The sequence below is a fragment of the Chiloscyllium punctatum genome, chromosome 11, assembly GCF_047496795.1.
Source record: "Chiloscyllium punctatum isolate Juve2018m chromosome 11, sChiPun1.3, whole genome shotgun sequence".
In the NCBI taxonomy this organism is placed as follows: domain Eukaryota; kingdom Metazoa; phylum Chordata; class Chondrichthyes; order Orectolobiformes; family Hemiscylliidae; genus Chiloscyllium; species Chiloscyllium punctatum.
Window position 1 is genome coordinate 15,425,868 of NC_092749.1, and position 23,527 is coordinate 15,449,394.

Genomic DNA, 23,527 nt, shown 5'->3' on the forward strand with positions numbered 1-23,527 from the left:
TCCAGTATCTGAGGCGCTGTTTTCAAGAGGAAACTTTGATCAGAAGTCAATGGAATGAGGCCCAACTCAGGGTCAGCAGAGATCAGAATGAAAGTATCTTGTGATATGTGCGTGAGTGAAGTGATGGGGCAGCACAGAGCGGACAGTACTTGCTATGAACTTGCTCTGTACATCCAGTGGCCAGTTATGCAGAGCTGGATTTAACTCACTACAGCTTCTGTGCTCTGTAAAACTGGCCCGAAGCTGCCTTAATCCTGTTTAACTGAGTAAAACTCTAGCTGAAATAACTGGTATGAGGAGAGGTAAATATAAAGAACTTGCATTTATTTAGCACCTATCATGCCATGAGCATGTCTCAAATCTTTTCAGAATGAATCATGGTGTGATGTCTGCTACCAATAATGAGATAGATTCACAGTTAATTTGTACTTCAATACTGATTGAAGAATAAATATTAGCCATGACACCAGACAGAACATTTCCTCGGGTCTTTGAATAGTACCACAGGATCTTTTACACACATCTAGGAGAGGCAGAACGGCCTCAGTTTAGCGTCTGATCTGAAAGACAGCACCCTGGACAGTGCAGCACTCCCTCAGTGTCAGCTTGTTTCAGAATCCCAAGCCTCTGGAGTGGGACTTGAACCCATGACCTGGTGACTTGGTGAGGAGGATGTTACCCACCGAACCAGCAATAATTCATTAAACAGATTGATCTATTGCTTAATGGTCTTTAATGTAGCATTGGAGAAGCTGTAACTAACTATAAATCACCTCTGCACTGATACTCAAGAGTACAGTAACCCTGGTTGTAAATGATTCACAGTGAAAGGGGAAGAGAAACTCCATCGCAGGGTTAACAGTTTTCATCAGTCTGCAGATTATCACAAGGAAATAGGAGGGGAAATTACAAAAGTAGAAACAGAAACCAACATCTCTCCAGTTAAAAGGGGAGAGAGGAGCAGTCTGAGGAACACAAAATCTCAATTCCATTGGACATTGCTCTGAAGACACCTTCAAAATTGAGATTTTCAGACTGAGAGTCTGATTGTAAAAATCAGCAAAACTAGAACAGGAGAAAGAGGATTCAATCAGCTGATTGCTATTCCTCTCCTGGTTCAATAGCCTGCAATCTGCAGAGGTTGGACATGGGGACAGGGAGGCTGCCGTTCTTCCTGCTGTTACCACTGCTGGTTCCTGGGGCAGTGCAAGGGGAGGTGATCCAGGATTTCAGCCAATGTGCCTGGTTCTTTCAGGGAAAGGTGCCACCACAGGGTTTCGACACTCAGAACCGTGTCAAAATCTGCCAGAGGTACAACAACCATTACCACTTTGTAACCTTGTACCGCACCGAGTTGAGAAACCCCATCTACTCGGCGTACAGGTATCCCTGCACCATGGGAGTTACAAAGAAAAAGAGACCCAGGCCATGGTTTTATGAGCCACAGGTAAGTGTTAGTAACTAGACTGTTCACTGTGTACCACAGGCAGAACATCGCTTGGATACAACCTAAACCTGATAAGCATCCAAATCGGTGGCATAATAGACAATGAAGAAGGTTTTCTAAGATTAAAATGGGATATTGATAAATTGATTAAATGGGCTGAAAAATAACAGATGGAGTTTAATTTGGATAAATGTGAGGTATTGCATGTTGGTACAACAAACAAGGACAGGAATTATACAATTAATGGTCAGGTTCCTGGGTAACGTTGTACAGAGGGACCTAAGGGTTCAGGTGGCTAATTCTTTGAAGTTTGCATCACATATAGACAGGGTGATCAAAAAGGCATTTAACATGCTTAGTCCTTTGAGTATAGAAGTTCAAAAATCATGTTGAGGACATTGGTGAGGCCTCTTCTGGAACACTGTGTCCAGTTCTGGTCACCCAGTTACAGGAACAATATTATTAAGTTGGAGAGGGTTCAGAAGAGATTTACCAGCTTGTTGCTGGCTATTGAAGGTTTTAGCTATAAACAAAGGCTGGATAGGCCGGCTCATTTTTCACTGGAGCGTAGGAGGTTCAGAGGCAACCTTACGGAAGTTTATAAGATAATAAGGGGTATAAATAATGTTAATAGTGCTTGGCTTTTCCCTAGGACAGGGGATTTCAAAACTAGGGGGCACATGAGGGACAAACCTTTTACACAGAGGGTGGTTCGTGTGTGGAATGCACTTCCTGAGGAATTGGTGGATATGTGTACAATTACAATGTTTAAAAGACATTTGAATAAGTACACGGATAGGAAACGTTTGGATGGATACGGGTCAGGAGCAGGGAGATGGGACCAGTTTAGTTTGGGATTATGTTCAGCATGGATTGGTTGGACCAAAGCCTCTGTTTCGATGTCTTATGGGTCTAACCACAGGGCTCTCCAAGATTTCTCGATGTTGGGAGGCTAAATTGGAATTGGGAATTCACAAATCCAGGCTTGATTTTGCAGACACTAAGTGGCCAAGTCGACTGCATTTTTTTGTTTGAGAACAGCCCAAGCTTTGCTGATCTATCTGAAAAATGAAAATATCAGATCCAAATGGAATCTGACTGATGGAAAATGAGCACAATACACTCAACCTGCTTGAGTGTCACAGGCTGGCCCAGAGTTTATTAAATTGCCCTTGAGAAGGTGGTGGTGAGCTGCCATCTTGAAGCCCCATACTTCAGGTGGTGGACAAACACCCACGGTGCTATTTGGGAAAGCGTTCCAGGATTGTGACCCAGTGACACTGAAGGAATGGCGATTTATTTCCAAGGAAGGATGGTGTGTGGTTTTGAGAGGAATTTAAAGGTGATGGTGTGTTCCTATTTTAGTATCTCTTATGCTGTTTGATGTCAAATGTTCTGACTGTCCTCCTACCCTAGAGCAAAATTCCAGGCACTAGACCAATGCAACTTGTTATCTGGTCTGTCTGTAAGTAATTCCTGAAGAAGGGTTCATGCCCAAAACGTCGATTCTTCTGCTCCTTGGATGCTGCCTGACCTGCTGTGCTTTTCCAGCAACACAGTTTCAGCTCTGATCTGCAGTCCTCACTTTCTCCTGTCTGTAATTAATGTCCTGCTGCATATTGCCAGCTATTATTGCAGACATGCTTGAATTGTTTACTCAGTTAAACTCATTAAAAGATATCTCATTCGTAAGTGTAAAATAAAAATTCAAAATTAAAATGCACTCCCATTCTAACTACAATTTATTTTGTGGTGATGAGTAATTTCATTCTCGCAGTGTGGTCCGTAAAGGAGGGTTATGTTTGTTGGCGTGAAGGAGATTTTTTTTTTAGCCATCTAGATGAAGGAACAAAGGGAATTGTTGATAAGTTTGTGGATGACACAATGACAGCTGGAGGGACAGTTGGTATTGAGCAAGCAGGCAATGTTGGTTCCGGAAAGACTCGGACAGGCTAGGAGAGTGGCAAATGGAATACAGTGTGGGAATGTGTGAGGTTATGCACTTTGGTAGGAAGAATAGAGGTGCAGACTATTTTCTCAATGGGGAAAGGCTTTGGAAACATGATGCACAAAGTGACTTGGGAGTTCTAGTTCAACATTCTCAAAAGGTTAACATGCAGGTTCATATGGCAGTTAGGAAGGAAAATGCAACGTTCATATTCAATTCAAGAGGGTTAGAATACAAGAGCAGGGATGTACTGCTACGGCTGTATAAGGCTCTGGTCAGACCCCAGTTGGAATTTTATGATCAGGTTTGAGCCCCATTTCCAAGGAAGGATGTGTTGGCATCGGAGACAATCCAGAGGATGTTTACAAGAATGATCCCAGGGATGGAAGGTTTGTCATATGAAGAGCGATTGAGGACCCTAGGTATGAACTTGATGGAATTTAGAAGGATATGGGGGGATCTAATTGAAACTTATGCAATACTGAGAAGCCTAGATAGAGTGGGCATGGAGAAGATGTTTCCACTAGTAGGAGAGACACAACCTCACAGTGAAGGGACAACCTTTTAAAACTGAGATGAGGAGGAATTTCTTTAGTCAGAAGGTGGTGAATCTGTGGAACTCATTGCTGCAGAGGGCTGTGGAGGCCAAGTCACTGAGTGTCTCTAAGTGAAGAGATAGTTAGGTTCTTGATTAGTAAGGAGACCACAGGTTATGGGGAGAAAGCAGGATAATAGGGTTGAGAAACATATCAGCCAAAATCAAATGGGAGGAAAGGCTTAAATGAGTTGAATGGCCTAATTCTGCTCCTGTTTCTTATGGTTTTATGATTAAATTCAGACAATGTCCTCATGTGTTATTTGTTGCGGATTTTAGATCGATGATCCACATGCCTCACCTGAAATGACCAGCAGCAACAATACCTCCAGTGACCATCAGGCGGTGGATGCAGATTACCGTGGCTCAGGGTATGATCGAGGTCATCTATATCCCTATTCTTTTAATAGGAATGACAGTGCTACAGCCACCTGCACCCTCACCAATGCAGTCCCACAGGAGCACAAAGCCAACGTGAACTGGGCAAAGGAGGCAGAATATTTTGTCCTGAAGTTGGCAAAGATTTGCCACAAATCCGGCCGCTCGGCCTACTTGGTGACGGGCTCAGCCAATTCCACCACCATCAAAGTGAAGAACAAGGTGATGGTGCCTGGAGTAGCCTGGACTGCCCTTTGCTGCACCTCCTCACCAAGCCCAAATACTGACCCCTGTCTAAGTAACCGTGTGTGGTCAGAGGGGCAGGATGTACCGAGGTACGATAAAGACTTCTCCGCTGCTTTCAAGAAAAAGATGTTGCCAGAAGAGCCAGCTGTCAGACTGACAGTGAGGGAGCTGCAGAAGGAGCTGGGAGTGGGCAAGATATTTGAGAGTTGCAGAGGGACAAGTGCAGATGATGAGGTGGAGACCTTCAAAGATGTGACCCTCCTGATTGAAGCAGGAATGTCTAATCAGAGGGGACTCAGTTAGGAAACGGTTGTCAGTCTTTGCAATAACGTGCTGTCTCCTTTCAGCAATTGGGCTTCAACGAATCTAGTGGCTGAGGTTTGCAAATTTGCTGCAAATTCTCCCAGCCATGAAACTGCGATCTAAGGTGTGCGATTTTTAACATTCTATTTCACTGTTTGGATTTTTGAACAAGTGGCATGTGGGTTCTGGATTGTGTTTATGAAGGAGGTTAATAATTAACTAGTACACATTTCTATAGCCACGGTGATTTAATTTATTTTATTTTATTTTATGAGGGAGAGACTGCCTGCAGCATAGGGTTTTGTTTTCATTCAGTGAGTGTTTTCAGTGAACAAGATGAACAGTTGACTTTGGTTAGAAGAGGATTTGGAATTAGAACAAAGAAAATTTACAGCCCAGGAACAAGCCCTTCGGCCCACCAAGCCTGTGCCGATCCAAATGTACTGTCTAAACCTATCGGTCAATTCCTAAGCATCTGTATCCCTCTGCTCCCCACCTACTCATGCATCTGTCCAGATGTATCTTAAATTAATCTACCGTGCCTGCCTCTACCACCTCTGCTGGCAACGCGTTCCAGACGCCCACAATCCTCTGTATGAAGTGCTTGCCGAGTGTATCCCCCTTAAACTTTCCACCTCTCACCTTGAAAACATGACCTTTCGTTATGGAAGCCTTCACCCTAGGAAAAAAGCTTATCTCTATCCACCCTGTCTATACCCTTCATGATTCCGTAAACCTCAAATCAGGTCACCCCATCTCCTTTTTTCTAAAGAAAATAAACCTAACCTACTCAACCTCTCTTCATAGTGAGCACCTTCCATACCAGGCAACACCCTCGTAAACCTTCTCTGCACCCTCTCCAAAGCATGCATATCTTTTTGGTAGTGTGGTGACCAGAACTGTACACAGTATTCTAAATGTGGCAGAATCAACATCCTGTACGATTTTAACATGACTTGCCAGCTCTTATACTCAATACCCCGTCCAACGAAGGCAAGCTTACTATATGCCTTCTTGACCATTCTATCCACTTGTGCAGCAACCTTCAGGGTACAATGGACCTGCACTCCCAGATCTCTCTGCCCATCAACTTTTCCCAAGGCTCTTCCGTTCATTGTATAATTCGCTCTAGAATTAGTCTTGCCTAAATGCATCACCTCACATTTGTCTGGGTTGAAAACCATCTGCCACTTTTTTGCCCAACTCTCCAGTCTGGATTTTATTTTTGGTTTAGGAACACACTCAGTTTGGAAAGCTTTTGCTTTCAGTGTGCAGGAGTCCTGGCTAAAGCTGGGTATTTTAATCAGTTGCTCTTGAAGAAAGAAGTTAGGTTGGAATTGTTAAAAATAGGTTCCCTCAGTGTAAAGAGTTCTGTTTGAATGTTCCAGACCAGAAGTGTTTGGTTAGAACCCTGAAAGGAATATTGGAGTAGAGAAAATCTACAATCGTATGAATAATCATTGAAGAGGCTAGCACACTTTGAAGAACAGTTAAGACAAATCCTATAGAAGTGATACAGAAGGGAATTTTTCCCTGGTATGAGTACTGTAAAGGGGTGCTGCGGATTAATGAGATTGCATTCTACTGTGTGTTTTGAAACAATAAACTTCTGTTGTACGTAAATAGGTTGGTTTATTCTATTTTCATTTCTTTTGCATAATAAAGTTCTGCCTTATTGTTAAAACTACATCTATAGCATTGTGTGTTTGTCTAGATAAAAAGAATGATCTATCAAGCCAGATTTTAGCCTGGGCCTGATCTATCCGCTAATAACATTAGCTGAGACCACAACAATATTTTTGTCTATTAGTCTCATTAACAGTTATACTGAATAAAGGTAATATCATTAGTGTCACATTGTTAAACACATAACTCAGAATGTGAACTGTCACTATTCATACAATTTCATAATGTGTCACAGTCTGTCATTCATAGGGCACAGAGTAAGAGCAGGCCATTCAGCCCCTCAAGCCTGCTATGTGATTCAATGCATTCATGCATTCTGAACGTTAACTCTACTTACTCACTTGGTTCCATCCCCCAGAATACTCCTAACAATCAAAAAGCTAGCAATCGCGATTTTCAAATTTGCAACTGAACCTCAGCCTCAACAGTTTTTTGTGGGAGGGAGTTCCAGATTTTTCTCACCACTGTGTGGTACTGTGTTTCCTGACATCACCTGCCAACAGCCTGGCTTAAATTTTAAGGTGTTCTCCAAGTTCTAGAGACCCCCACCCAACACCAGAGCAAATAATTTATCAATATCTACCCATTCTAGCAGATCGTGGTTTGCAATGCAAAATGATGTCAGTAGTGTGGGCTCAATTCCATGCTCTGGTTACCATGAAGGACTCTCCTTCACAACCTCTTCCCTTATCTGAGGATTGGTAACCCTCTGGTTAAACCATCACCCATCATCTCTCTCTACGGTCCACTGGAACTATGTCAACTTTTACCCTAGCAGATGCTTTAATCATCTCAAACAGCATAACTACACCATTTCCTCAAATTCTCCTACAAATGTAAGTCTACCTTATGTCATTTTTGCTCATCATATAAATCTTTCTGCCTCTATTAAACCTATCCCGTGCTGCCTCCAAGATTAGTATTTCTTTCCTGAGACTTGGTGCCCAGAATAAAAAAATTTGGCTCTGTGCACATCTCTATGTAACCACAACATGACTTCCACTCCATTACACTGTAGGCCCCTTTAGATAAAGTTCATCACTCGGTTATAGAACTGCAGAGGTCCATTTGGCCTATGATGTCTCCGCAAGCTCTTGGAAACAGCAACTCACCCAGTTTCACACTCTCACCCTTTCCCCATAGCCATGAAAATATTTTGCCTGCGGGTAATGAGTAAATTCCCTTTTGAAAGCCATGATTGAATTGACCTCCAACACAAAGAGGACTGGGTGAGGTAATGGGCCTTGCATCACTGAGAGAAGCAGGCAAGGTGAGGCAGGGAGTACAAAAGGAGGTTGTCGCTCAGATGGAATTAGAAATTAAAATTGCAATTAAGTGTACCTGGAAAGCAGAGGGAACACAGATGAGATAATAAAGAACTGTGTTTGGCAAGGTTGAGGGCAGAGAAAGAGCATGTTGGATTATGATATAACAGCTATGATTGGAACCTGGCTAGACCTGGTCAGGATTGACAGCTCAACATTCCCAGTCACAAGATTTTAAGACAAAATAAAGAAAGGGATAGAAGAAGATGGGGGTTGCAATATCAAGCAAGGAATCAGCAAGGAAGGATGATATCTTGCAAAGATCATCAAATGAGGTCAGATGGGTCGAAGTAATAAACACAAAAGGGACAAACACATTGTTAAATGTGTACAATAGACCCCCAACAATGAGGGGGAGATAGAAGTAACACAGTGGCTCAGTGGTTAGCACTGCTACCTCATGGTGACAGGGACCCGGGTTTGATTCCACCCTTGGATGACTGCTTGTACAGAGTTTGCACATGCTCTGTGTTTGTGCGGGTTTCCTCCCATTGTCCAAAGATGTGCACGTTAGCAGGATTGGCCATGCTAAATTGCCCATAGTGTCTGGGGAGGTGTGGGTTAGCCATGGGAAATGCAGGGTCATAGGGTAGGGGATGTGATGCTCTTCAGAGGATTGGTGTTTATTTGATGGGCCAAATGGCCGGCTTCCACACAGTAGGGATTCTAAGTGGATCAAACAGGTAATCATGTTTCAGAGCAGTGTAGGAAAAATAAAGCAATAATGATGGGAGATTTGAACTACTAAGATAATAACTGGAATATTTTTAATGCACAATGTAGGAAAGGAGTGAAATTCTTAAAATTCCACAGAGGATAAATTTTTCAGCCATGATCTAGAAAACCTAATAATGGAGGGTGCAGATCTGTACCCAATATTCAAAAATGAGCCCGGGCAATTAATAGGTGTATCAGTAAGGGAGCATCTTGGAGATAGTGACCATAATTTAGATTTAGGACAGTTATGGAAAAGGTCAAGGATGGGTCAGAAATAAAAGCTTGAAAGGGGGGACAAAGGCTAATTTTACCAGGAGAAGATGCAATGCTACCCGGGTGGACTAGGGGCAGCTATTTCCAGATAAAATAGTCAGAGCACTTGGAGTCAGTCAAGGAAGAGAAAGAGAAAGTTCAAGGAAAACATGTTCCCAGAAAGGCAAAGTGTGGGACCAAAACCACAGAACCATGGATTTCCTGGGACATAAAGAGTAGGATTAAGAAGAAAAAAATAGAAGGTAATGCAGATATTGAAGGCACAATGAAGTAACAAGTCCAGCGAAATATAAAAAGGGAGACCTTTAAAAGGAAGATAGGAAAGCAGAAAAAAAGTGCATGAGAAACATTGCCAGGAAGAGTAAAGAAAAACTCGTATGAATTTTTTTTTATAAACATATAAAGAGTAACAGACTAGTGCGTGCGTGTGTGTGTGTGTGTGTGTGTGTGTGTGTACCTGGAAGATGTAGCATAATCCTCAATTAAAACTTTGCACCGGTTTTCACAATGGAAAATGACGATGCAGGCATAGACATTGGCGTAGAGACCTCTGAAACATTAGAATAAATGAACATGGAGAGAGCAAGAAGGTACTTGCAGGTTAAGCAGCCTTCAAAGTCGACAAATGTGCAGGGCACAGGAGAATAAAGGAGAATATTTTTCACTCAGACTATGGGAGGAGTCTGGAACTCATTGCCTGAAAGGGTGCAGTGGGCTGGAAAATGGGGTCAGAGCAGTGAGATCTTTGTTGACCAGTATAGGCATAATGGGCTGAATGTGTTGTAAAGATCTATAAATCTATACACTGTCAGGCCATATATATTCCAGATCCTAACCAGTCACCATGTAAAACATTTCTCCTCACTGTCACCTTTCATTCCTTTGTCAATCATCTTAAATCCATCAGTCCTGGTTCTCGACTCTTCCCCCAAGTGTAAAATCTGCTCAGTCTAGGCACACAGGAGATTTTCAATTCTCTGTTGTACCTGGTCTCTGGCTTTTAGTCATTTCTGAAATGGGACCTTTAAATCATATCAATTTCCTGCCAGTCTTTTCCAACATACTGAACGGTTTTCCTGTGATTCATTTGTCGACAGTTTTATCTCCCTCCTGACAGTTCATGCTAAAATTCTTCAACATTATTGTTCAGTCACACTGTAACTAAACCCCAGGCAAGATGTCCATTCTGAAGATTATTGAACCATTTCAGAATCCTAAGTGAATACTGCTCCCAAATTGCTTAATCCCTCAGCGGAGTTCTCTCCAATTAAGGGATCTTTTCCCTTGCTCACTTGGGGGCTCCCATTCTCCACTAATCCGCAATCCCAAGTTGTACTGTTTGACAGACTAGATAGTCTGGGGTTGGTCTATCTCAGAGACAGCTGAGAGGGGATCTGACTGAGGTATACTGAAAGGCATGGAATCATGATCAGAGAATGTCTGTAGTACAGAAAGAGGTCACATGTCGGAGGCTGAGGGGTGACCTTACAGAGGTTTATAAAATCATGAGGGGCATGGATATGGTAAATTGAAAAGATTGTTTCCCTGGGGTAGGGGAACCCAAAACCAGACGGCATAGGCTGAAGGTGAGAGGGGAAATATTTAAAAGAGACCTAAGGGGCAACCTTTTCATGCAGAGGGTGGTGCATGGATGGAAAGAGCTGCCAGAGGAGGTGGTGGGGGCTGGTACAATTGCAACATTTAAACGTCATCTGGATGGGTATATGAATAGGAAGGGTTAACAAGGATATGAGCCAAATGCTAACAAATGAGACTACATTGTGATATATGGTCTGCATCTACAAGTTGGATGGAAGGGTCTGTTTCCATGCTGTACATCTCTGACTCTGAGAGTGTACCGACCCTCCAAAATGCATCCCACCCAGACCCCTACCCTATCCCTGCAATCCTGCATTTCCCATGGCTAATCCACCTGGCCAGCTCATCCCTGGATACCATGAGCAGTTCAGCATGGCCAATCCACCCTAACCTGACATCTCTAGACTGTGGGAGGTAACTGCAGCACCCGGAGGATACCCCCTCAGTCACAGGAGAACACAGAACCCCACACCGATGGTCACCAGAAGTTGGAGTTGAACTCGGGTCCTTGGCACTGTGAGACAGCAGTGTTAACCACTATGGCGGTGAAAGGAAAAAACTTCTTCCCTTAATAGAGGGGTCAGTAACCAAAGTCCACAGTTTGAGGATAAGAAGTAAAAGGTTTTGGGGAGATTTAAGGAAACATTTTTACATTGGTAAACATTGGTACAAGTGGGAACTCTCAAGACATTTTAGATGAACACCCGAAATGGCATAAGAAGTAAAACTATGGACCAAGTGCTGGAAGATGGGTTTAGAATAGATGGATGTTTGGTGACCAACACAGACACAATGGGATGAAGGGCCTCTTTCTCCACTGTAAAAACACAACAAACCTGTGTTCCCAACACCTCCCAGGGCGATCCAATATTAAGAGAATCTAGATTAGATTACTTACAGTGTGGAAACAGGCCCTTCGGCCCAACAAGTCCACACCGCCCCGCCGAAGCGTAACCCACCCATACCCCTACATCTACCCCTTCCCTAACACTACGGGCAATTTAGCATGGCCAATTCACCTGACCTGCACATCTTTGGACTGTGGGAAGAAACCGGAGCACCCAGAGGAAACCCACGCAGACACGGGGAGAACGTGCAAACTCCACACAGTCAGTCGCCTGAGGCGGGATTTGAACCCGGGTCTCCGGCGCTGTGAGGCAGCAGTGCTAACCACTGTGCCACCGTTCCGCCCACAATCTATCTGCTAGTAATTCCAAAACCTTAAGAAAATCCCATTTCTTATTCAGGTAAATTGTCAAAGATCCATATCAGAGTCATAGAGAAGAGGTTGTATTAGAAGGTATCTCTTTGTCATGTAACAAACGTCTTTCAGCATTGCAAGTTTCACTTCCTTTTTGAGAGGACTCACTTCTATATGGCAACTGAACAGTCAGCTTGCTTCTCGCTGGGATTTTTTCGACTGTCACTCTTGGTGTTAGCTTGTCAAACCTTGGCCGGCTGACTTTTCCAAAGTTTAAACCAACCATGAAGGATGGCTTAATGACCCTGCCTCCTGTTTTAGGTTTGCTGGTATTAACAAGGGCATCAACACGTCAGAAGGTCTCTCTCCTTGAATTCCTCGTACCGATTATTTGTCAATGCCCACTTTTGCTCACTGCCATCTGCGTGTCCTTGCATTGGTTCCACAGAATCTCCAAGGTTTACTTCACAGCCAGTACTGGAAGAAGACCTACATGTGTTCAAGGAATGGCCTCATCTTAGTTTCATCCATCTTAATGATGGGTAAATACACGCAATGCATTCACCCAACCTCGCGTAGCCTTCTGCCCCATGAACCATGGAGATGCTGTCTTGAACTGGCTCTGCTGTGATTGGAGGCCAACAAGTTTACGATTGTGTGAGTGACCCATTAAACTGGGAGAACCTAGACACCATCACAGACAGCCGTCTCATAATGGGAAGTGGGGAAAGCTAACTTCATAGAATCTTTACAATGTGGAAACAGGCCATACAACCCAACAAGGACATACCGACCCTCTGAAGAGTAATCCACCCAGACCTATTCCCCTGCCCCTATTATTCTACATGTATCCCTGACTAGTGCGTCTAACCTTCACATCGCTGAACACCATGGGCAATGTAGCATGACCAATTCACCTAATCTGCACATCTTTGGACGGTGAGAGGAAATTGGAGCACCGAGAGGGGACCCACGCAGACATGGGGAGAATGTGTAACCTCCACACAGACAGTCATCTGAGGCTGGAATTGAACCTGGGTCCCTGGTGCCATGAGGCAGCAGTGCGAACCACTGAGCCACCATGCTGGCCAACTTATTGGGAATCTGCTTTTTGGTCAATTTATAAGCTCTAGATTCTGGTCCATACCCTCCTCTCCTGTCAGTGATTGAGACCCATGAGGGGTTTGACCGGACGGGAGTTTTTTTTTAAAAACAGCACAGTAAGAAATGCAGATAAGCTTAAGCTATTTAGGAAGGTGCCCAACCTGCAGAACAATGAGTAGCTCAGTGCAAGAAATTGGACTGTTGAGAGTTGACAATGTAAGATTCGTGACACACTTCACAATGGACAGGGTCCAGTCAGCCAGTACTCCAGGAAAGGAAGATTAGACGCAGGACCGAAAACATAGCACTGTCTTGGAGGCGAGTACCCAGAAATGTCTCCTTCGTCAGAGATAACCTCCCAACGCCACTGAATGTTTAGGGGATGTAGTTTCTTGTTTTTTTCAGTGGCAGGAGAAATAATGTATGTCCTTGCAGGTCATGTTAGTTCTTCCATATAAGAATATAAGAAACAGGAGTAGGCCTGCTCTGCTACTCAATAAGAACCTAACCGATTAGCTGGTGGCCTTAACTCTACTTTGCTGACTCACGTACCAATCAGAAATCTGCCCGACCAATCTTGAAATTATTCAGTGACCCTCCTCCCCCACCCCCCCCCATGATTATCTTGACCGTTGACAGAGTTGGACAGAGTGGGGATGACTGTCTCACAGTCTCACTACGAGTGCTGATCCAATTCAGTGAGTTAACAAGGTAGAACTGTTTTCACATTCTCTCTCTCTCTCTCTCTCTCTCTCTCTCTCCCCAACCAGATAAGGCTGATCGTAACAGCCCTTAACACAACTGTCTCATTTTGAGACAGAGGAAAATGTATTCCCTGATGGAAGGGACAATCATGGAAGGTTACTAAACCGGAATCAGTCTCATAAGGAAGCCTCTGAGAGGGCATTAGGGATCTCTTGAGGTTGCTTTCACTTCTTTGTGATTTGAAATGGTTTTTATCAAATTAAAGACAATATGAATTTATGATCTGCCAGTACTGCTCACAAACAAAGCTTTTCACTGTACTTAGTACACAAAACCACAATACATCAAATCAAATATATTAAGCAAAGCATTTATATTTGGACAGCTCATGACTTTCATTCTATTGCAGGACTGTTGTGGTTTAATAGATTGGTTTAATTAATTGGTTCATACATTGCTGTTAGTTAATTTCTGATGTTATTACTTAACCATTACTAAAGCTTGCATTGCATGCTGAAGTTTTATACCAGTGAGGTAAAAACAATGACTGCAGATGCTGGAAACCAGATTCTGGATTAGTGGTGCTAGAAGAGCACAGCAGTTCAGGCAGCATCCAAGGAGCTTTGAAATCGACGTTTCGGGCAAAAACCCTCATACCAGTGAGATGTGCTTGACCGATAGATACAAATTTAATCTCCTAGTTAGAAATTTGTTCTTTTGTTAACTAAATTCTGTCAATATGTATGCATTTAACTCACATTTTCATGAATGGTACGTGAAAAGTTCACCAACACCTGCTTGACCACTAACCGTGGGAAACAGCTGTAGAAACTCGTAAAAATTAGCAGCACACATGATGTTCATAGAAACTGAGAATTAAGTTTGCACTTTTGTTTAGGAAGTGATACTGCGGGTTTAATTGTGTTTTTTGATACCTATTATATAAAGTCTGTAATTGCCTTTGTGGTCAATTACTTTGTCTAGCAGCAGAATCAGTCAAACGGTAACAGAATTCTTCACCTAGGAAACCAGTCCATCCCTTTGCAGAACGGTCAATGTTCAATCACAGTATTGATAATGCAACAAGCTGGGTCAGCAACAAGGTTGAAGGGAGAGACAGAACATAAATCTAATAAAATCATTCTTGATTTATTGACTAATCTGAGAGGGAGTGATAGCAGTGGGTTAGTCTGACAGTGATAGTAGGAAGCGAACAGCACAAAGTGTCATGCAACAAATGCAACAGCTCAACGTCAGACCTACTATTGCAGAGTCGCAGTCCATTGAGTGATTGAATTAGGTAGAGTCCACCCAGAGCTGCCTCCAAACAGTAGCCTCTGAATCACCACTGGTCAGACAGTTTGCATACCACTAGGGTTGTGTCCTGTCTTAGTAATGTATAAAATAATCAAGATAGTGACTGGCTTCTGTCCAGAATGTTTCAATGAGAACTACAGGCGAGGCATTAGGATTCCTAATTCCTCCAGTCCCCTCACTTGCTCTCGACCCATATCCTTTGAACTTGCTGCTCTTTGCTCTTTTGGGTCCAGCCTTGACATTGTTATGAAACCTGCTGATGGGGGCAGGGGGGATGTTGTTGGCATGGTATCCACTTTTACAGCCTTTTGGACTCAGCACTGTATCAATAATTTCAGACTGTGCCCTCATTTTGTTTCCTTTTTGCAGGTTTTGGCTTTCCTCTTGTTTTTGTTTTCAGATGATAAATCATCAACACGCTGCCATTTACACCTCTTTAAATCCATCTTTTTTTTTAAAGCTCAGCAGGTCTGGCAGCATCTGCGGAGAGGAACCAGCGTTAATGTTTCTGGTCTGGTGACCCTTCCTCAGTTGAGGGCCCGAAACGTTAACTCTGATTTCTCTCTGCAGATGCTGCCAGACCTGCTGAGCTTTTCCAGCAATTTCTGTTTTTGTTTCTGATTTACAGCACCTGCAGTTCTTTGTGTTTTTTTTTGTAATTTGTCCCATTACTGTTGTGCTTGGTTCTGCACCATTGAATCTTTGTCACTTAATCTCTCCGACTTTCTACCTGAATCACAGACTTTCCCTTTTGGTTCTTTGTCGCACTATTTGTGACATACTCAGAATCAAGTCTATCTCAAATAGCCATTGGATTGGAAACAATGAGTCTGCTTCTCTCTTCAGACAGGCTGCCTGACCACCTGAGTTTTTCCAGTATTTGCTGTTTTCATAGAATCACTACAGCATGGGAACAGGCCCTTCGGCCCTAAGTCCATACCGACTCTCTGAAGAGTATCCCATCGAAACCCATTCCTTATTACTCTACATTTACCCCTAACCTACATATCCCTGAACACAATGGGCAATTCAGCAACACCAATTCACCTAACCTGCACATGTTTGGACTGCGGGAGGAAACCAGAGCACCTGGAGGAAACCCATGCAGACACAGGGAGAATGTGCAAACTCCACACAGACAATCGTCCGAGGCGGGAATTGACCTGGGTCCCAGGTGCTGTGTGGCAGCAGTGCTAACCACTGAGCCATCTGGCCACCCTTCATTACAAATTTTCAGTAACCATTGACTTTGATTTTGTGTTCTTTACCATGTAGTTTTAAAATGCCTTCAGCAGAATGAATGACCTCCCTTTGAAGATGCAGTCTTATTACAAACCTGCATTCCAGCTAGTGCATGCTGGGCTAGTTTGACATTCTTCGATTCCAAAGCAAGTTTCAGAGGAGTAAGGCATCTCTCCCTAATAGGAAGAAACAAGGTAAATAAGTCAAAATGTTTTCACAATCATATTATAAACATAAAAATACAGAAAATAGGTGCAGGAGTAGGCTATTCAGCCCTTCAATAGGATCATAACTGATTATCTGACTCAGTACTGCTTTCTCCCTTTGACCCTTAAGCCCTAAGAACAATATCTAATTGTTTCTTGAAAACTTTCAATGTTTTGGCCTCAACTGCTTTCTATGGCAGAGAATTCCACAGACCCACTACTTTCTGGGTGAAGAACTTTCTCCTCATCTCAGTGCTAAATGGCCTACCCTTATATTGTGACCTCTAGATCTGGACTCCCAGGCACTGGGAACGTCCTTTCTGCATTTACCTTGTCTCATCCTGTTAGAATTTTAGAGATTGCTACAAGACTCCCCCCTCATTCTTCTAAACTGCAGTGAATATAGTCCTAACCAATTCTGTCTCTCTTCATATGTCAGTCCTGCCATCCCAGGAATCAGTCTGGTAAACCTTTGTTCAACCTCTTCCATCGCCAGAACAAACTTGCTCAGATAAGGAGATCAAAACTGCACACAATACTCCAGGTGTGGTCTCACCAAGACCTTTTACAATTGCAGCAATATATCCGTGCTCCTGTACTCGAATCCTCTCGTTATGGAGAGAACGTACTACATACCATTTGACTCCTTCACTGCCTGCTATTTTCAGTGTCAAGTATACAAGGCCACCCAGGTCTCATTGTACCTCCCCTTTTTCAAAACCATCACCATTCAGACAGTAATCTGCTTTCCTGTTTTTGCTCTCAGAGTAGATAACCTCTCATTTATCCACATTATACTCTGTCTGCTATGCATTTACCCACTCACTCAGTTTATCCAAATCACAGTGAAGCATCTCTGCATCCTCTTCAGAGCTCACCCTCCCACCCAGCTTTGTCTCACCTGCAAATCTGGAGATATTATATTTAGTTCCTCATCTAAATCATTAATCTCTATCATGAATAGCTGATGTCCAAGCACTGATCCCCACACGGCCTCACTAGTCACCGGCTGCTATTTGGAAAATAACCCATTTATTCCTACTGTCTGCTTTCTTGTAGCCAACTAGTTCTCTTATCCATGTCAGTACACTACCTCCCATTCCATGCACTTTACTTTTACATGCAAATCTCTTATTGACCTTAATAAATGCTTTCTGCAAGTCCAAGCAAACTACATCCACTGGCTCCCTCTTATCAACTCTGCTCATTTACACTCGCAAGAAATTCTGATATTTGTCAAGCATGCTTTCCCTTTTGTAGATCCATGCTGACTCTGTCCAATCCTGTCATTGTTTCCCAAGTGCACAGCCGTTAAATCTTTTACAATGGGCCAATGCCAGGCTAACCAGTCCATAATTCTCTGTTTTCTCTCTACCTCCTGGTTTAAATAGTGGGATTACATTAGCTATCCTCCAATTCATAACACCATAAAAGTTTTAGGAGCTGAATTAGGCCATTCAGCCCATTCAGTCTGCTCCATCATTCAATGATGGCTGATATATTTCTTAATCTCCTTCTCCTGCCTTCTCCCCATAACCACCGATCCCCTTACAAGTCAAGAACCTATCTATCTCTGGCTTAAAGTCACTCAATGACTTGGCCTCCACAGCCCCCTGTGGAAATAGGTTCCAAAGATTCACCACCCTCTGGCTGAAGAAATTCCTCCTCATCTCGGTTTTAAAAGGCCATCCCATCTCTTCACTCAGAGGCTGTGCCCTCAGGTCCTAGTCTCTCCTACTTGTGGAAACATCTTTTCCACGTCCACTCTATCCAAGCCTCTCAGTATTCTATAAGTTTCAATAATATCCCTCCTCTTATTACTCTAAACTCGATTGAGAACAGACCCAGAGTACTCAACCAATCCTCATCTGACAATCCTTCATCCCCAGGATCATTCTTATAAACCTCCTCTGGACACCCTCTAAGGCCAGCACATCCTTTCTTACATACAAAGCCCAAAACTGCTCATAATATTCCAAATGTTGTCTGACCAGAGCCTTAAACAGCTTCAGTCGCACATCTCTGCTCTTGCATTCTCTTGCAATGAATGCTAACATTGCAATGAATGCTAACATTGCATTTGCCTTCCTAAACGCCAGCTGAACTTGTATGTTAACCTTAAAAGAACCTTGAACTAGAACTCCCAAGTTCCTTTATACTTCAGATTTCCGAAGTCTTTCACCATTGAGAAATAGTTATGCCTCTATTCTTCCCACCAATGTGTACATGTTCACTCTTGTCCAGTCTGATTTCCATCTACCACTTCTTTGCCCACTCTCCTAGCCTATAAAAGTCCTTTTGCAGCCTCCCACCTCCTCAACACTACCTGTCCCTCCACCTATTTCGGGTCACCTGCAATCTTAGCAACAGTGCCCTCAGTTCCTTCGTCCAGATTGTTAATGTGTGATGTGAATATTTGTGGTCACATCACTGACCCCTGCAAAACTGCGTTAGTCCTGGGCTGCCATCTTGAGAAAGACCCTTTTATTCGTACCTTCTGCCAGCTAGCCAATCCTCTGTCCATGCCAGTAGAGTCATAGAGTCATAGAGATGTACAGCATGGAAACAGACCCTTCGGTCCAACCCATCCATGCTGACCAGATATCCCAATCCAATCTAGTCCCACGTGCCAGCACCCGGCCCATATCCCTCCAAACGCTTCCTATTCATATACCCATCCAAATGCCTCAAAACGTTGCAATTGCACCAGCCTCCACCATATCATCTGGCAGCTCATTCCATACACGTACCACTCTCTGCGTGAAAGAGTTGCCCCTTTGGTCTCTTTTATATCTTTCCCCTCTCACCCTAAACCTATGCCCTCTAGTTCTGGACTCCCCCACTCGAGGGAAAAGACTTTGTCTATTTATCCTATTCATGCCCCTCATAATTTTGTAAATCTCTATAAGGTCATCCCTCAGCCTCCGACATTCCAGGGAAAACAGCCCCAGCCTGTTCAGCCTCTCCCTATCGCTCAAATCTTCCAACCCTGGCAACATTCTTGTAGATCTTTTCTGAACCTTTTCAAGTTTCACAACATCCTTCTGATAGGAAGGAGACCAGAATTGCACACAATATTCCAACAGCGGCCTAACTAATGTCCTGTACAGCCACAACATGACCTCCCAACTCCTGTACTCAATACTCTGACCAATAAAGGAAAGCATACCAAACGCCTTCTCCACTTTCCTATCTACCTGTGACTCCACTGTCAAGGAGCTATGAATCTGCACTCCAAGGTCTCTTTGTTCAGCAACACTCCCTAGGACCTTACCATTAAGTGTAAAAGTCCTACTAAGATTTGCTTTCCCAAATTGCAGCACAGTACTTTGCCCCGAACACCATGGGCTCTTATCTTATTTAGCAGCCTCCTGTGCAGCACCTTGTCAGGGGTCTTTTGGAAATCTAAATAGATGGCATCCACTAGTTTTCCTTTGTCTAACAGATTTGTGAGGCATGACCTACCCTTGATGAAGCTGTGCTGACTCAGCCCTACTTTACCATGCACTTCCCAGTACTCTACAATTTCATCATTAAGTATGGACTCTAAAATCTTACCAATCACCAAGGTCAGGCTAACATGTCTAATTTCCTGCCTTCTGCCTCCCATCTTTCTTAAACAGGGGTGTTACATTAACCATTTTCCAGACCTCAGGAGCCTCCCCGACTCCAGCGATTCCTAAAAAATTTCCACCAAACCCTCCCCAATATCTTCAGTTATCTTCTTCAGAACAGTAGGGTGTAAAGTCCATCTGGCCTGGGGGATTTACCCACCTTCTTCTTAACGATGGCCACTACACTCTGCCCCTGACTCACTTGAAGTTCAGGTTTGCTGCTAATGTCTTCCACTGTGAAAAGTGACGCAAAGTACCTATTCAGTTCCTTCCCATTTCTTAGTTCTCGATTACTACTTCCCCAGCCTCACTTTCCAGCGGTCCAATGTCCGCTCTTGTCTCTCTCTTACCTTTTGAAAATCCAATAAACTCGTAGAGGCATTGTTATGCTTTCTTGACAGTATTGTCAATGTGGGTAGATGAGGACAGATTAGTGGTGATCATCACACCTAGGAACTTAACGCTCTCAACCATAATACAGTTACATCTGATTTCAGTTTCTCCCTCTCAAACTGGAGGGTGGATTCTATCATATGGTGATCGCCAGCCCCTCAAGATTCCTTCACCTTTAGCTCCCTTATCAAGTCTGCCACATCACCAAGTCCAGAACTGCCTATTCCCTAGAAGGCTCTACCACAAGCTGATCTAAAAAAAAACCCATCTCATAGACATTTCACAAATTCCTTTTCTTGGGATTCACTACCAGCCTGATTTTTTCAGTCCACCTGAACACTGAAGTCTCCCGTGATTATTGTAATAGTGCCTTTCTTACATCCTTTTCTATCTCCGGATTTACTTGCTGCCCTACATCCTGACTATTACTAGAAGGCCCACACACAACTCCCAGCGGGGTCTTTTCTCCTTTACGGTTCCTTAACTCTACCCATAAAGATCTATGCCTTCCAACTCTACATCTCTTCTTGCTATCAATTTTATTTTGTTTCTAACTAATAAGGTAACCCCACTTCCTCTCCCCAAATCCCTGTCCTCTCAATAGAAAGTGTATCTTTGGATATTTATTTCCCAGCTTTGATCCCTTTGCAACACCCACAATATCGTGACTGCCAATTTTAAACTGCGCTACAAGCTCATTGACCTTGTTTCATAACCTGCATGCATTTAAGTACAAACTCCTCTGTCCTGCATAGACGCCTTCCTTCTCACAGTTGTCCCCTTATCTGCTGGGCCTGAAATTAGCCTCTAGGAACTATTCCAGAGTCTACAGAATTTTGAAAGATGATCACCAATGCATCCACTATTTCTAGAGCCCCTTCTTTTTGTCCTCTGGGATGTGGATTAATGGGCTGGGGGCTATTATCGGCTTTCAAGCCAATCAGTTTTCCCACCACCACTTCTCTCATTTTGTCCCTCTCATCTGGACCCCGCACTCGCCAACATTTTTTGGGATATTGTTAGTGTTCTCCTTTGTGAAGGCAAAACCAAAATATATAATTAATTGTTCTGCCTTCTCTTTGTTTCCCATTTTAACGTCAGCTTATGACACTGACGGATCTGCATTAGTCTTAAGCAATACAGCACGGAAACAGACCCTTCGGTTCAACCAGTCCATGCTGACCATGTTCCCAATCTAAACTAGTCCCACCTGCCTGTGCTTGGCCCATATCCTCTGAACATTTCTTATTCACGACCGTACCCAAGTGTCTTTTAAATGTTGTAACTGTACCTGCTTCCACCACTACCTCTGGAATTTCATTCCACACACAAACCACTCTTTCTGTAGAAAAGTTGTCCCTCATGTCCTTTTTATATCCTTCTCCACCAAATTTAAAATTTGTCCCCTAGTTTTGAGCTGTGCCACCCTAGGGAAAAGGCACATGTCAAATCTTTTTGTATTCTCCATAAAAGGCTATCTGCATTTATGTTGTGCTTTTCTCTACCTTAGGAAGATTCAGCTTTACGTCTGGTATGTAATTGCTGCTGGGATGGAGGAAATGTCATTGTCAATCAGTACACTATATGCATTATTTGAATCTAAGATAATGGTCAAGCAGAAATCAAGACACATAGCTTATCTTTGTGGAGAGAGTTTATTCTCTTGCTTAGTCTTACAGTTATCACAGAACTGCGCAGTGTTCCAGCTACCACTATTAATGTGGGCATTTTCCTAAACAACATATTCAGAGATGCTATTACACACCTGTGCCCACAGACAGAACTTGAACTCTGGCTCTCCTGATCTAGAGGTAGGGATACTACCACTGCATGACAAGAGCTTCAATGCTATTTATATGTGACAATTTTCTCATCAATCTGTTCATAGACATTATGACATAACTCTGGGACAGGTGTGATTTGAACCCAGGCCTCCTGGCTCAGAGGTAGGGACAAGACCATAAGACATAGGAGATGAAATTAGGTCATTCTGCCCATTGAGTCTGCTCCACCATTCAATCATGGCTGATACCTTTCTCAACCACATTCTCCCAGTAACCCTTGATCCCTCTGACAATCAAGAACCTATCTATCCCAGTCTTAAATATACTCAATGATTTGGCGTCCACAGCCTTCTATGGCAATGATTTCCATAGTGTCACCACTCTCTGGTTGAAGACGTTTGTCATTATCTCCATTCTAAAAAGGTCTTCCCTTTACTCTAAGGCTGTGCCTCTGATCCTAGTCTTTCCTTTCAATGGAAACATCTTCCCAACATCCACTCTGTTCAGGCTATTCAGTATTCTAAAGAGTGTGTGTGTGTGTGTTCAAAGAGAGTTAATGCCCATCACCATGCTCTCCCAACCATAACCATGTAATTCACGCATTAACAAACATTAATGTGATTTGCAAACAGTCAACAACCAACCAAATAATCTCTTTTGGTTGTGTAATAGATATTGGCCAGTTCATCAGAGACAGCTCCCCCTGATCTTCACTGAAATAGTTGCCACGTTCCTTTACATTCACCAGGGCCTCAGTTGAACATCTCATCTGAAAGACAGCAGTTCTGACAGTGCCCACACATCCTCAGTACTGCTTCGGTGTCTCAGCCCAATTATTATACTCAAGTCCCTGCTGGAGTACTGAGGGGCCACAGCTGACACGCAACCATCCTTTGGCAATCATTGAGGAGCTTTGCAAATGATGCAAGACATGGTCAGAATATGTAATGAGGTAAAAACAATGACTGCAGACGCTGGAAACCAGATTCTGGAATGGTGGTGCTGGAAGAGCACAGCAGTTCAGGCAGCATCCAAGGGGCAGTAAAATCGACGTTTCGGGCAAAAGCCCTTCATCAGGAATAAAGGCAGTGAGCCTGAAGCGTGGAGAGAGAAGCTAGAGGAGGGTGAGGGTGGGGAGAAATGTAATGGCAGATGTATCCATCAGAGGGAGCTAACAATTTGATGGATTGTTGCCAATTTGTTAAAGCTCTTGGGTAAGATTTGTAATTGTAATAATTGAAAAGTTTTTCAAGTTGTTATTGTGATAACTAGGTGAGGGGGGTGAACCAAGTTCCATCTTTTTAACGCCCTCAGTTAATCTCAACAAAGCTTTTTAAATCTTTTTAGCATGCAGTTACATGTCAAAATTAAATGTAGTAAGAGTCAAAATTAACAAACCACTTAGTTTTCTGGACCAACCGAAAGAAAAAATTTGTTAGTTACA

The 23,527-nt window shown here is 43.2% G+C and overlaps 2 protein-coding genes across 2 annotated transcripts in view; one reads left to right on the forward strand and one right to left on the reverse strand.

Annotated features, from left to right (window-relative positions):
• arfgef3 (ARFGEF family member 3) overlaps positions 1 to 23,527 on the reverse strand; it is a 156,951-nt gene that overhangs the window by 109,506 nt on the left and 23,918 nt on the right. The window contains exon 3 of the mRNA XM_072580344.1: positions 16,181 to 16,262. Coding sequence (XP_072436445.1) covers positions 16,181 to 16,262 — 82 coding nt within the window. The remainder of the gene's footprint in view (positions 1 to 16,180; positions 16,263 to 23,527) is intronic.
• LOC140482753 (endonuclease domain-containing 1 protein-like) lies at positions 934 to 6,604 on the forward strand. The gene is made up of 2 exons (XM_072580343.1): positions 934 to 1,447; positions 4,270 to 6,604. Exons 1-2 carry the CDS (start codon positions 1,148 to 1,150, stop codon positions 4,915 to 4,917), a joined length of 948 nt encoding a protein of 315 aa, XP_072436444.1. The 5' UTR covers positions 934 to 1,147; the 3' UTR covers positions 4,918 to 6,604.